The 15,355-nt window shown below is 38.3% G+C and overlaps 2 protein-coding genes across 2 annotated transcripts in view; both read right to left on the reverse strand.

The window, feature by feature from the left end:
• The window catches only part of pigg (phosphatidylinositol glycan anchor biosynthesis class G), a 55,581-nt gene extending 50,462 nt beyond the window's left edge, over positions 1-5,119 (reverse strand). The window contains exons 1-2 of the mRNA XM_058650149.1: positions 4,686-5,119; positions 2,248-2,453 (exon numbers count right to left, since the gene is read on the reverse strand). Coding sequence (XP_058506132.1) covers positions 2,248-2,453; positions 4,686-4,839 — 360 coding nt within the window. The 5' untranslated portion in view covers positions 4,840-5,119. The remainder of the gene's footprint in view (positions 1-2,247; positions 2,454-4,685) is intronic.
• A 1,059-nt stretch (positions 5,120-6,178) lies between these two features.
• On the reverse strand, positions 6,179-14,115 carry guf1 (GTP binding elongation factor GUF1). Its single transcript, XM_058648955.1, has 17 exons — positions 13,722-14,115; positions 12,659-12,770; positions 12,232-12,380; positions 11,397-11,477; positions 11,239-11,316; positions 11,052-11,135; positions 10,900-10,964; positions 10,606-10,809; positions 10,118-10,257; positions 9,725-9,848; positions 9,267-9,399; positions 8,723-8,866; positions 8,147-8,280; positions 7,808-7,909; positions 6,693-6,812; positions 6,529-6,565; positions 6,179-6,419 (listed from the first exon to the last, which is right to left on the reverse strand). The coding sequence occupies exons 1-17, from the start codon at positions 13,893-13,895 to the stop codon at positions 6,285-6,287; spliced, it is 2,016 nt and encodes a 671-aa protein (XP_058504938.1). The 5' UTR covers positions 13,896-14,115; the 3' UTR covers positions 6,179-6,284.
• Positions 14,116-15,355: the final 1,240 nt, after the last annotated feature.

The following is a 15,355-nucleotide window of genomic DNA, read 5'->3' on the forward strand; positions in this document are numbered from 1 at the left end:
ATTCTCATAAGCATGACACATCATCCAAATGTAACAACACTCCATGTTTTCACCCACTTCATATTCTACAATGATAGTTTAAGCTGAAACCTGACATCTGTTCAAAATGGTCCTCACTTTTTCCTTATATATAAAACATAATAATGAATGAATTTTAAATGTATGAACCTGATATGTATATATGTACTTGAAAATGGCACCTGGAGGGCTTAATAAAAATCCTTAAAAAATGAATTTTAATTTAAAAGTGATATGTTGGGCAGTTTAAAATGTGTACAAGTAAAATCAGTCAACTTCCTTTCTTCACAGCTAGATTTTTAATTTAAGCGTATAAAACTATACATTAGACAGATCTCTCTGTGTCAGGGCAGCAAATAATGATTATTTTCATAATTTATGAATCTGTCCATTATTTTCTCCATTAATCGATTATTTGTTTGGTCCATAAAATGTCAACAAATTGTAAAAATGTCAGTGTTCTTTGTTATATGGAGCAAAGAAACTATTGAATAATCAGAGAGCTTATTTCCATAATTATGAAACACACAGTTGGCAGTTAATTTAGTAATCGATTAATTGTTGCAGCCCTACTCTGTGTAATGCACTACTCTTCCACTGCAACCTTCAAGGTGAAAGTTAAAATAAAAATATTTAAATGAACTGCAGAGCTCTTCTATATGCGCTGGCAAGGTAATCATAAGGAAAACTGAATGTGTATTCTAACAACATATTTACTGAGTGAGCACCTTATTAGGAACACAGCTTGCTAGATCTGGACCTCCAGATTTTCCTGGTATTCCTTCAACAAAATGTTGGAAGCTTCCCTTTGAGATTCTGCTCCATGTTTTAGATGTCTGCATTATATCATTATCTTCAGATTCATCAGCTGTATGTTCAAGGTGAATCTCCTGTGACATCACAAAAGGTTTTCTACTGGATTCATGTTTGATGACTGAAGAGGTCAAAGAGGTTCACTTAACTTCACTGCCCATGTTTCAATGTGACATAGAGCATTAACATGTTGGAAGTAGCCATTAGCAGCCAGTATATTGGAACGAAACAATACTTACACAGACAATAAACATTATACCGCCACGTTGCTGGACTGCAGACATGAGGGAGGTTTAGTCCATTGATTCATTATAGTCGATGCCAGACTCTGCAACCGCAGCAGAAATCCAGATTCATCAGACCAAATAAAATTTTAGTGTTAGTGACACTGTGTCCACTGCAAATGCAGCAACTTTCTGTTGTTGTTTGGCAGGAGTGGAAGCTAACCTGGTTACTTTCTGCAGTTGTAGACCATCCACCTCAAGATTGAACATTTTTCTGTTCACCACAGTTATAAAGAGTGGTTATCTGAGTTAGTGTAATGTCTCAACTCCAGCCAGTCAAGGCATTCATCTTTCCATTTGATTCCATTTTCAGATACATTGCTCATTGCATGTTTTTTGCTTTTCGTAAAAACTTTAAAAACAAATGCATGTGGAAGTCTCAAGAGACAGTCTTTTCACTGAAGTCACGTTTTTGCTGATTCTGATGTGAACACTGACTTTCTGACTGAATGTGTTCCAAATAAAGTACTCAGGGATTCTAATACAAACCGTACCACAACACTTACATTTGTAAATGTTTTTGCCATATCATTTATACTAGTGGGTGAGAAGGAAAACTGGACAAAATGTACAGGCATGTTTCCGTTAATTTTTGGATTTGTTGACACCAGTCTGAATGTCATCAATGTAGATTTAAGGGATAGTTCACAGGCAAATTCAGAGGTGAATCTAAACTCAAATTGCTGTAGTGTCATGAGAGTATATATACCAAATTTGAGCCTGGCTGACTGGGCTTCTCTGTGAAGTCAGAAATTAATCAAGCATAAAATTCAAGCTAAACACATTTTTCGGTTTAGGAATGTAAGTAAATAACTATAAGATGACATCTTAATCAAGAAATAATAATGTGCTTTACTATTTTTCCAGTTTTTTTGTAAAACAGTACATTTGAAAAAGTTGAAAATGTATGTATTACATCGACTTAAAAGACATCTCAGACCTACAAACAAGTCATAATTAAATGAACACAAGATATACTGCAGTGTATTTTGCACCACTAATGTGAATTACATTGCAGCTTACCAATGTAATACTTGATATGTATTTCTAAAGGACTCGTGACCTGATATTGTCAGTGAGCAGTACTTTGGACCTCCAAGTTATGACACGTGTGACCTGAGTAACATCTTACCTTGATCCTGGGCATGGTGACAGTTGGAGGTCTCGCCTTGGCCACAAAACTGTGTGATGAGCTTCGTTCCACCACATGTCTGGTGTACGGCATAAACTTGTGACCATTGGGTCCGAACACAAAGTCCTCCCGCAGCGCATCCACTAACATTATAACCACCCTTTTAAAAAGGGGGTGTGGGATGCGGGTGGAGTTAGGGGTGCTCCCTGTAATTCAAACAAACATTCAACATTAAATTCAGACAGGGGGCATCTCCATAACTGAGACTGATAACAAAATTGACTGAATTTGATGTTGGACAGAACAAAAATTAAGAGTATTAACTCACACAGAAACAAACTTTTCACTGGGGTTATACAGTCTAATAGTGTTGTAGTACTCAAGATCGGTCTTTTTGAACTTTTGACCACTTTTTGAAGGTCTCGGTCTCGTTTTGGAATCGACTGCATTTTTACTCGGTCTTGTCTCGGTCTCGGACGAAGCGGACTCTGGATTTTATTTCAAGACCGGTCAAGACCACAGCTGTGGGGATATCAATAAATTGCCTGTGCATTTTTGGATTAACTTGTTAATATCATAACTGTGATTTTGCGTAAATCGTATTGCTTCGGGGACAACCAATAACTTGACTCATTTATCATTTGAAATGTTTGTCACTGTTAACGGCTGTCACCCCTCCCGCCCCCTTTTACACGCCCCCCACAAAAGTGCATGTGAGTGACAGGAGAAGAGGCCGTGAGAAGATGTCAGCCAACTCATCTATAATAAAATTTGGTTATCTGAACGTCAAAGACTTTTTGTGCATAAATACCTCCAAAAGAAAACACAGCGCAACGTGTAAATTCTGCAAAGCGATGCTAACGGTCTCGTCTCGGTCTCGACACCTCAAAGTCTTGGTCTTGTCTCGGTCTCGATACACTGTGGTCTTGGTCTCGACTTGGTCTCGGTTTAGGTGGTCTTGACTACAACACTACAATTCATTGATTAGTCAGTTAACCGATATGAAAATCAATCTACAATTATTTTGATATGTGAGTAATTGATTTGAGGGAGTTCTTCATTAAACAAAAAAGGGTGCTTACATTTTAGCTTCTTAAATAAGGTGAATCTTGCCTGGGGGTTTTCTCCTCTATAGCAGTAAACTGAATACCAAGGTAATTTTAATGATTGGGAAACACAACACTGATAAACATTTCCCACCATTTTCAGCAATTTATAGATCAAATAAATTCATCAAGAAAATAAATAACAGATTGAAAACACTAACTACTCCTGCATGCCAGTATTTTTAATAAAGGATTCAACTTGCAGCACTACCTGTAAACATCATCGTTATCATCAGTCATTTCATGAGTAATTAAATACCAAAGATATTTACTTGGTTAAATAAGTCCAGATCATTGCCCACCAATTTGAAAAATAGAAATATCAGTGTTTAATCCACTTTGGTGCCAAAGGTCATGACAGCACTTAGCATTGTACCTGATGTAGTTTTAACTCCATAAACACAACTAACAGTTAGCAGCTGCTGGTGAGTAAGCACTACTTCTACTGAAACTAACAAGATTATCTTGATACTGTACATATTATGGTTTGTTAGCAAACATGCATCCAGTGATACAGGCATTCAACTACTCAGACAAGCTGAATGATATGGGCAAATGACACCTGTGCTCCTCCTACATGTCAAAATGGCTACTGTGCAAATGGCCTATTGCAGTGGTTCTCAAACGTCTTATGCCAAGTACTACCTGGGGAAAATAATATTATCACTAATATTAATATATCTGTGATATAAACAGACAAAGCAAAGTCAGCTACAGACTTTTCACAAGAGGCAAATTTATTCCCAATAAGATTTGCTCTGTCATCATCCTCCTCTTCCTCACATACACGTCAGACACTGGTATAGTGAAATTAGATTGAGATGGAGCGAGAGATACGATGACTCTAATTATTGTTTCATTTATTCTTTTGTTGTTGTTTCATTTTCTACAAGCTGTGGTCAAAATTCCTCAGCTCCATTATGATCACATACCCTGGTACAGTAGCACAGTACTTCTGATTTTCCTCCAAGTACCACCAGAGGAAGCTTGCTTCCCACAGTTTGAGAACCATGGGCCTATTTCAATTAGATGTGTGATATCAAGCTCCAGTACAATATTCAGTCTCTGATAGATGAAAACAATGTGATGGACTATTATCACATGAGATATGAAAACACTAGATTACTAGATTTTGAATGCAAATGAAGACATTAATTGTCATTATTGAACCTTTTGACAGTGAAGTATAAAACCTTTGGTCAGATGTGCCGCATAAAATAATGTGAGAGATAATTTGAAGAGATAAATTGTGCAGCGCAGGGCATCAGTGCGATGTTCAGAGTTTAAAAGATTACTGTGGGACACAGTGATGAGACTGGAACACGGACTCACCTGACAGCGGCTCCGCTGGCAGATCTGACAGTTTGCTCTTGGACGAGAAAGAAGACTTGACGGGCACAGGGAAAAATCCCCGCAGGAAGAGGGCAACGCCAATCACTTCAAATAGCAAAATAAACGAGGCAAAGACAGACGAGCGGAATTTCATTTTGCTGGCTGCTGCTGGAAACTTCCACGCTACGGGGAACTTGGGAAGGTGTACTGCAGTCTAGCTAACAACAAACACTCACACGCAAGACAGAAAGCCACGAGATGCCATGTCCGAAGGATGCACTCTCAAAAAAACAAGCTACAACACCACGTGAGTCGGGTTTTTAATGACAATGATTTTTGTCACTGTAACTATAAACACAAAAACCTATAAGAAAAAACACCAGTAAAGTGCAACTGCCATTCAAAGCTGCTTCCGCGTTGAGCATGAAACTACGGATACAACGTAGAACCAAACAAAACAAATGCGCTTTCCTCCAGTTATTTTTCTACTATTGCATTTATTGTAAATTTGTTTTAACGTATTAGATCAATTACCGTTTGACTGATTGTTTGGTTTTGTTTGACTGTTTATATGATGTCTGTGCTATATAAATAACATTTTAATAAATTAAGTTGCATTAAATAACACATTATTACTGTTCCTTCTGTGACATGACAATATGTCTGCAATGAAAAGGTTAGTCCCTTTCCCATTTACTGAAGCTATAAAACAGAGTAACCCCTCAACAGATTCACTTTCATTTGCATATACATATATAAAAAATATATAATATATTTAGAGTACACAATTCCAACATCTGGACAGAAGATAAGTTGTCAGGCTAGAGTTTTTATATAAATTGATCTATGGGGCCTGAGGTTGGTCTGATTATATATTATTAGCTGTAGGTAAAATTCAGCTATATTGTGTTTGAGCTGTTGGTGCCATCTACTGGTAAAACTTTGTAAATGACAGATAAAAACAAGATATGTGTACAGAAATTATTTTCAAAGGTCAGAGAGGATTAAAGGATAGACTTAAAACAATATTCACATGCTTATGTGTTTGCTGAACGTATTATTGGTTACTGTAATCCTTCCCTCTGTCCCTACTGGCCTTGAAGAGATAAGACAATTTCATTGCATGTGAGTGGAACTAAAGCCAGTCTTCTTTTTTTTTATTAACTAAGACCTTTGTAAGATACCAACATTATTTGTCCAAAACAACTGATGCGTTAAACTAAATCAGATAATTGAGGAATGTTATCACACATTGTCTTGACTATGCTGTGCTATTTTTTCCTGACTTGTTTTAAGCCTCTGACCTTTCTCATAAGGCACACAATTCTTACGTACATATGTATAACATGTTGTGTATAGTATAAAGGAACATAATCATGAATTTCTTCAAATGAAAAACAACTTCCTGTAATCAGATTTTAAACACCACATAAAACCATGTTTCATTGGCTAATTGTTTACAAAATGCCAGAATAATTGATAGGGAGCAATGGTTTTTAACATTTGAATGAATGTACAATTTTATTACAGGAATCTAGCAGTGCTTTTGAATAACTAAATCTTGTTCAACATAATTATAATATAATTACATATGACAGTCTATTTGTCTGTTCTCTTCAGAACATCAATGAAGGCATCTTTGGGAACGTCCACATTTCCAATTCGCCTCATCTTCTTCTTGCCCTCGGCCTGTTTCTTCAGCAGCTTCATTTTACGTGTTATGTCACCTCCATACTACCAAGACAAAACATCATAATAATAAGTATTAGTTTGTACTCATTGCTGAGTCTGCAGTACATGTGTATATTTCACAATCTTATTAAATAAAAAAAACATTACTTACACATTTAGCCAGCACATTTTTTCTATATGCCTTTATTCTGAAGAGGCAAACACAACATTTGACATTTTTAAGGCTAGTAATAAACATATTTCATACACAGAGGACTGAAAGTGTTTTATTCACATTTAGCCTCTAGTGAAGCTCATTGAAGATGTTGCACTTACGTCTCTCTTGCAAGGATCTTACTTCCTATAGCTGCCTGTACAGCTATCTCAAACATCTGCCTTGGTATGGAGTCTTTGAGTCGCTCACACATGGCTTTCCCTGAAGCGTATGCACGCTCTCTATAAGGAAAACACACTACAAGCTGACAAAAGCTACTGTTATCATCACGTCACATCACACTATATCAGCTAATAATAAATGTGTCGTCCCACATCAATGGCAATAAGTGCATTTAATTAAAATGGGACTGAAGGTGAAGTTATTGTCAGCATTTTAAAACATATACATATACATATATATATATATATATATACACATACATATAAAAACCTCTGAGCCACAGGATCTTTATCAGACACGTCTGCATAAAGTATAAAAAATGTAAATGACCACTATCAGGAGTGAATATCTATTGGTTCTCCTGGAAGGTAAGATGTAAATGGCTTCTTTGCTTGACAGCACATCCTGGCCTCACTGTGGTCCAGTCACATGCCATAAATTTCAGTCACTCTATAACGTGCTCCCAGTAAAAGATGTTCTGCTCTCTGAATGGTGAAGCAATTGCTCGGCTCGGCTCCACAGTTCACAATATTAATGGTCAGAGAGTAGCCGTCACTGGTGAAGCGTAGCGCCCTTCAATTACAAAGGCTTGCACTGGCTTAGGTAAGGTAAGTACAGAACGGAGTACATTAAGTACAAACTGGAGTACATTAAATACAGATCTGCGGTGAATCATCACTTTTTGCTTGTGGTGTTACTCTTGTCCTCGTCACAAATAGAATGAAATCCTTGTGTGGAGTGCAAAGTCAGTGTAACAGATAATTTTAGCCCATGTTGCCAAGACGCCGTATTTTAAAGTCATTCAAGGTGTTGAATACATTTCATGCTCCATCTAACCCAGAAGAACCACTATGTTTTTTCAGGACCATATAACCTTGCAATTATCCAAACTCGTAAAAATCCACAATTTCCTTTTTGTGACAGCAATAATAATAATAATGAATGTAGAGTGGAATAATAAGCAGGTGCTTTTAAGCAACTGCAGTTTAAATAGGATTTTTTTTTTCTTGTTATTACTTTACTGCATTAGAATTTAGCTGTTGTTGTAACTGACCTGTGAACAATTGTGGTGAGTTCTTCCACTGGTCGCCCATTCAGCAGAATGTCCATCTTGATCAAATCAGCAGCCTGGTAGCCTGCGTTCTCATAATCGAAGCTGCAACATGGAAGATCAGATCCAAATCACACTCAGCTGTAAAATGCATTTACACAGGACAGTAAAATCTATGGGATAGGAGAGGAAATCTTTCTTGTCTTAGCGCTTGCTTTACTGTCACATTTGAACTATTAAACATAAATATACTTTAAAAATATATATACTTTTCTCTTTGAAAGATACAAAGAAAACAAATCAGACAATCCATATTAAATGTAGTAATGTATTTAGTTTTACCTTGCATATCCAGATGACATTGATTTGAGTAGATCATAGAAATCCACAACAATTTCATTTAATGGAAAGAGATACTTCATCATGACGCGCTGGTCGTCTATGTACACCATGTTCTTCTGGACAGCTCTGCGATTCTTTAACAACACAGGCAACATGACATCAGTTTGGCTTGTATGTATTTACAAAGTCTACTTTCAATGTAAACATTTCTGTAATGTGGAAAAGGCAGTACTAAAATAAAGCATGAATGCATTCTAATACAGTATCTCCTGCCAAACTAAGAATCCGGCAATGAGAAATTGTCAGTGAGTATTTGGAGACGGTGTCCTAGTCTCACTCTAAAGAAAAACATGTTTTTAATGCAAATGAATATGATACAATTCCATAAACAAATAGAAATCACCCCCATAAGTTCACCAGGGAGGTTTTGATTTCCATGCTGGTTATCTACTTGTATGCGTGTCTTTGGATTTACAGATATTTGACTGGATAAAGGGTTTTCTTTTATTTAACATTGTGAGGTATGGCATATTAAGTGCAGGAGGGGGAATGTGCTCTTTTGTATTTTCCTCTTACCGCGCAGATAGACATGATCTTGCCAGTGTAGGCGTCTGGAGCAAGAATGGTCCCGAGCACCATGGGCTCCAAATACGCTGACACAACCGATCTGTCTGGGAAATGAGCAGGATTCACAACAGTGATCTCCTCACTGCCATGTTCCTGTAAGTAGAACCAGTGACACAATAAACTTCAATCTCTACCATTATGTGATATTGTAGTTACATTAAAACTAAATAAGATACTTTCTGAGTAAGAATTGAGTAAAAGCATTCCCTCTGAGATGGAAGGGAAGTCCTCTGAATATATTTAAAGCTCTGCAATTATTATTCTTACACACATTTCTCTTTACTACATAACATAAGAATGTAATATCTTGATCCAAAACTTCAAATTGGCAGTGATTTTGCCTTTGTTCTCATGTTAATTCACAAGAAAGTATGCCGGCGATAGCCCACATTTATAATTGATTATAGTCAGTCGAAACTTTTCACTGTAATTACTGAGCTGGCCAGGCAGTGTCGAGAGAGCAGAAAATATACGAGCAGGAAATGGCTCTTACCTTGATGAGTTTGGGTGAGGAGAGCACAGCCTTGTAGGGCACAGTGGGCGCTGTTACTATAACAGAGGCATTGTACTCCTGCTCCAGCCTTTGATTGAACACCTCCATGTGAAGAAGACCCAGGAAGCCAAGTCTGCAGCAGAATGGGGAGGTGCACAAGCCCACTTTTTATTCATCCATCCATCCAACCATGAAATAGAATTATTTTCCTGAAGATCATGTCATATGTTCTCTTGGAATGCTTTTTAATTACACGTGGATACCTTTTACGCAGGGGCAAATCAGATGGTAAAAACATGCAAACATAGGCACCTCTGAAAATAGGTCAGTATATAACATCTTATGGCATTATTTTGTTCACATTTGCTTGTACAGTACATGCAGTACAGCACTAGAAGCAGTACTGGGGTTGGGGATGGGTAAAGCCTTTTTTAAATTCAAATTCATAACATCGTCACCTCCAGCCTGCTCCCAGGGCCAGACTGCTGTCTTTCTGCACTGTGACACTTGAGTCATTCAGGGTCAGTCTCTCAATGGCACTGCGAAGGCCAGGGTATTCTGACTGGTCCATCGGATACATGCCTGAGGGACAGAGGAAAATGAAAAGGGTGCATGTCATCAGCATACAGGAATCTTTTCTTTTAAAAAGCACTGGCTGCACTTTACTGCACTTGCTGATGAAACACAACAAGAACTGAAGGGCTTTTGTGTTTGACTACATACTGGAATTTCTGAGAGCATCTAGTTATGATCATCATCTGGTGTTACTGGGTGTTTTGAACATGACTTGATCATTTTCAGCTGTTAGTTGTTGTAAAAAAAAAAAAGCAGAAAAGAGCAGCCTATCTTACCAGCAAAGACCATAGGTTTAGCAGGTTTAAACCCTGGTAGAGCCTCCACTGGCTGCTTCTGGAGGTAGAGTGTGTCACCAATCTGTGCCTCCTTCACATCCTTCATGCCAGCTATTATGTAGCCCACTTGGCCTGCAAATCTACACAGCAACACAAGCATCTCAGTGGACAGTTGTTCACAGGATCTTTACTAAGTAGACATTGATGATGCTATATTCATTATTCTTCCCTAATGCTTGCTTTAATTATTAGTCTGTTTAGTCTGATTAATCTATTAGATGTTTTGTCTACAACATTTAAAATTTGATTAAATGGCAAAACATTCAGTTGCAGAAAATCCTCAAGGTTTTGGGGGCTGGACTGACTCAAAAATGTAAACAGATTATTTAGTTTTCATGGATACACTTAAGCACTATTATTCCAACTTTAATTCCACTATCCTTACTTTAAGTAAAATACCAAACAGAGGAGATAACAGGAAAACATACAGCTTCTGTGTTTGGTGCTCATTTGGCCGTAGAAGCCCCAGCTCATTGACATCGTAGGTTTTGCCGAGATGTGCTGACACAACCTTGTCCCCTTTTCTGACCTGACCCCCAAACACAGCGATGTTGGCCACCACACCTCTGTAGTGATCAAAATCGGAGTCAAACACTAGGGCTCTAAATGGGTCATCGATTTTTGCCACAGGCCTAGAAAAAAACACATAGAAAAAGCTTCAGGTTTATTTTTTTGGTCAGACATGTTTCATGTGAGAAATGAAACCACATTTGGCTCCTTACGGTGGAATCCTGTCCACGACTGCCTGGAGAACCCTTTCAACATTTGTTCCAAGTTTAGCTGAGATCTGAAAATGATTAAATTAGATTGTAAATCAAGACACAAATCTCAAACACACACAACTTCCGTAAACTTGGATCACGCTGCAACTCACCCGAATACATTCTTCCCTTGGAATATCAAACACTTTTTCAATCTGTGCCTCGACTCTCTCTGGGTCAGCATTTTTCAAATCAATCTGAGGCAGAAAATGCCAGAAGAGAATGAGCAACATAAACATATACTTTTCAAATAGCAAATGCATGCATGATTAAAACAAACACCAGCTGGTGCGGATGTACCTTGTTGATGACAGGAATGATTGACAGCTGAGCTTCAAAAGCTAGGTAGAAGTTAGCCACCGTTTGCGCTTGAATTCCCTTCACATGAAAATGAATCATTAACATCACATGCAGCAAGCAGAGCCACGTTCATTAATTTACAACATCAATTTTTGTACCTGATTGGCATCGACGATTAACAGGACACCTTGGCATGCAGAAATTGATCGAGACACTTCGTAACTAAAGTCAACATGACCCTGAAAAGAGGGGTAAATAAAAAGGGTTATAAAATTGTTGTTCAACATGTAAACAAATTCCAAATGGTATGTCACAAAAACTGTAAGAACACCAGAGGTACACCCATTTTATGACTTTAATAACACACTAATGGTGTTATCTTACAGTAGTGAATGTGATGGAGAAGAACCTGAAATTGTGTGACATGCACTTTTTTCATATTCTCACTGAAAATAAATAAATAGTAGATTAAATGTCTTTGGGTGCTGCTTTAGATAATGGGTCAATTTTTAAGACATGTGATATATTCATATATAAATAGACTTAATAACTCTGCAGCGGGGGGACACACACTGGTGTAGTGGTTAGCACTCTCGCCCGGGTTTGAGCCCCGGTTGGAACAAGGGCCTTTCTGCATGGAGTTTGCATGTTCTCCCCGTGTGTGCGTGGGTTCTCTCCGGGTTCTCCGGCTTCCTCCCACAGTCCAAAAACATGCAATGTGGGGATAGGTAAATTGGACACTCTAAATTGACCATAGGAGTGAGTGGGAGAGTGAATGGTTGTTTGTCTCTATCTGTGTGTGGCCCTGCGATGGACTGGCGAACTGTCCAGGGTGTACCCCGCCTATCGCCCGATGTAGCTGAGATTGGCACAGCACCCCCCGCGACCCTCTGGCAGAGGATAATGCGGTAGATGATGACTGACTCTGCAGCATTTGGGCCAATATATTTTTCTCACCACTTCTACCAACCTCACGTCCAGTTGAGAACTTACCGGTGTGTCAATGAGGTTCAGGAGATACTGCTCCCCCTGGTAGCTGTAAAACAGCGAGGCTGTCTGGGCCTTTACTGTGATACCCCTCTCTCGCTCCACCTGAAGCTTGTCCAGCACCTGTTTGTTCTTCTCATTCTTTGCTATGGCACCTGTGAGCCAGACACATTCAATCAAAACACCTCTCATCTCATGAATCTAAAGGGTAATATGGTTTATTCATATACCATGAGGTTTACCATATGTAAACCTCAATAGTGATCCAGATGAGATGATGTCATTCATCCAGATGTGTATGTGTATGTGTATGTGTGTAAGTTACATATTAGCATTCTGATCATAAAGTCATCCCACCAGTTGGTCTAAATGTGGCTCCTTATTCTCGTGTTCTGTGAACAAGTTTAATATGATGTGTGTTGTGCAGACATACCAGTCATCTCCAACAGCCTGTCAGCCAAAGTGCTTTTTCCATGGTCAATATGGGCGATGATGCAAAAGTTCCTGATTCTTTCTGGAGGGAACGCGGACAGGTCAATGGACTCCTTCAGAACAAAAGGAAAAAAGCCATACAGCAGCTGTGTATATGTTTATATATATATATATATATGTATATATATATATATATATATATATATATATATATATATATATACACATACATACATATGCATATATATAGATGATAGGAAAATGTCACAATTATCCTCACCAATAATATTGATACATGGTATTACTGCAACAAATCAGATCTAGTACAATGAAAATGGCAGACACCGGTTTAAATGGTGGGGAAGAAGAGAGCATAAATGTAGATGAGAGACGAGGAGATATTGAAATTGTGCATGCTCCAGTGGCTTTAAAAATAATCAAGTTTTTCTTATTGGATATGAAAACTGCCTTGCAGCAAAAAGAAAACTGGGGTTCATGACCTAGTCGGGCTGGTCTATGTATTTCAGAAACTGCTGATATAAAGGGATTTTCGCACACAACCCTTTTAGAAAACGGTTTACAGTAAATGGTCAGAAAAAGAGAAAGAATGCATTCTGCAGCAGATATCTGGGCGGAAGCGTCTTGTTGATGTCAGATATCAGAGGTGAATGACTGGTTCAAAATAGAAAGGCAACATCACTCAATACAACCAATCAATGTCGAGGAGCATCCCTGAACATGTTGAACCTTGAAGCAGGTGTGCTATAGCGGGATAAGACCACATCAGGTAATACTCCTGCCATATTACTAAATGTCTAATTTATACAGCTGGTGAGTGTGAGGTTTGTTGATTTTTTTATTTTTATTTTGAAAGAACACTAAATATTATTGTTTTATTTGTTCATAATCCGTACCTTTAGTCCAGTTGCTCGTGATAAAATGACGTTTGGAGAGCTATGATTTGCGAAGTATGATAATTCACTCACTTTTTGATACACAGATTTATTTGTCTTTTCGTGCCATTCCATGTTATAGGTATCGCGCGACTTATCGTTGTCTTTTACCTTGTCTGTTTGTGTTCTTATCATCCTGCAGCTGCTGGAGAAGACAGGAGTCCTCTTCGCCCAGCAGTGTCTCAGCACTGAGTAGCTCAGCCCGTAGCTGTGTATTTTCCGTCTGTGTGTCTTAAACTGAGAGACACTTCTCAGTAAAGGAGAGAACACCGACAACAACGACATGTTTTGGTCCTGTTAGCCTCGCGGATAAAGTCAGCTAACGTTAGCTAACCGTGGCGTGCTCTATGTGTAGACACGTGCCTCTGTAGCAGGCCATTTACGAACGGTCGCAATGAAAACGAATTAAAACAAAACACACGAAACTTTACACTGAACAACCCCACGATAACCCTGGAGCATGAGATTCTAGGGTGCTGACATTTTGGATGACAGTATACACCGGCAAGGCATGATGGGATTTATTTAAACCAAAGAAGAAAAGAAACAAGATGGACTTCTACAGTCGTTTATTATATTCATACACTGCCCGAGTACAGGTGAACATAAGCATATTGTTGTTGTTTTAAATGTTATAAATATTTATTTTTGTTTTAGTCATACTGTGTAATTGTAATGATAGTGACATCTGAAACAATGCAATGCACTAAGGTGCACATACTGTCCGATATGTCCAAGTAAAACACGTGTTTTCAAAATGGCAGTCATGAAAAATGTCCTTACAGCCAGACACATCGACAGTATTAGTTCTGATAATCTATGGGTTTAAATAGGAAATAAAAAATGTACAAAAAAATGATTAACGTTTCAAATAATCTAAGGGGATTGCTATTTTGTATGGCTTTCCTCTTTGGTAAAGCTTGCCGGAAGTCCCGCCCACTCATAGCTCTCAGACAAAGGATAAAAATGGATCTCAGTTGCTATGACTACGAAGCTACCTCTTGCACAAGAATAGATTCCTGCTTTTCTTCTTTGTGCATCCAGAGATAATAAGCCTATGTTAGGACAAGTTTATGTCTGTCATGTAATCTCTTTTTTTCTATTACTCTGAAGAATGATCAGAGGGTTCAGGATCTGATTTTTCTGATAAAAGCCAATCAGAAAATGGTGGAAAATGTTGAGTGTGTTTACCCAAACCTCAAAATGATGATGTCCAAAGATGTCTTGTGCTTACCATAAACCAAAGATATTTAGTCTAATGTCAGAAAGAAGGAGAGAACCCAGAGAATCTGCACAATATGCACATCTAAGAAGGTGATATCATAGAAGATAATTCATCACCATCTTGTCAAGATGGTGATTAATTCATTAATTACGTGGTCATGATTGATCACTCTTCTCTTATTGTACACTGTGGAGTGCAGCTTTAGCGAATGCTAGAAACTACATGTGTGCTTCTCTGCCTCAGACATGTCAAAATGTCGCCTGCGTCATATTGAGATGGAGACAATGACCCGTGCTGTCTTCTCGAGACATTAACTATCCGTGCAATATTACAGCACAGGGTCAGCTGTGGGCTGAGAAGGCAGCGCTCGGAGAAAATTAGACCTCACATGGGCTCTGTGCAGAGTTTGAGTGATGGAAAGATCAGGCTGGTAAATGAAACTTCAGCGAGATTTGCATTACAGCTCAGTGCCACAGGGCTATTTGTGTGCCTCACCAGTTTTCATGTAATTGTAGTCTCC

Source organism: Solea solea, chromosome 14, assembly GCF_958295425.1.
Source record: "Solea solea chromosome 14, fSolSol10.1, whole genome shotgun sequence".
In the NCBI taxonomy this organism is placed as follows: domain Eukaryota; kingdom Metazoa; phylum Chordata; class Actinopteri; order Pleuronectiformes; family Soleidae; genus Solea; species Solea solea.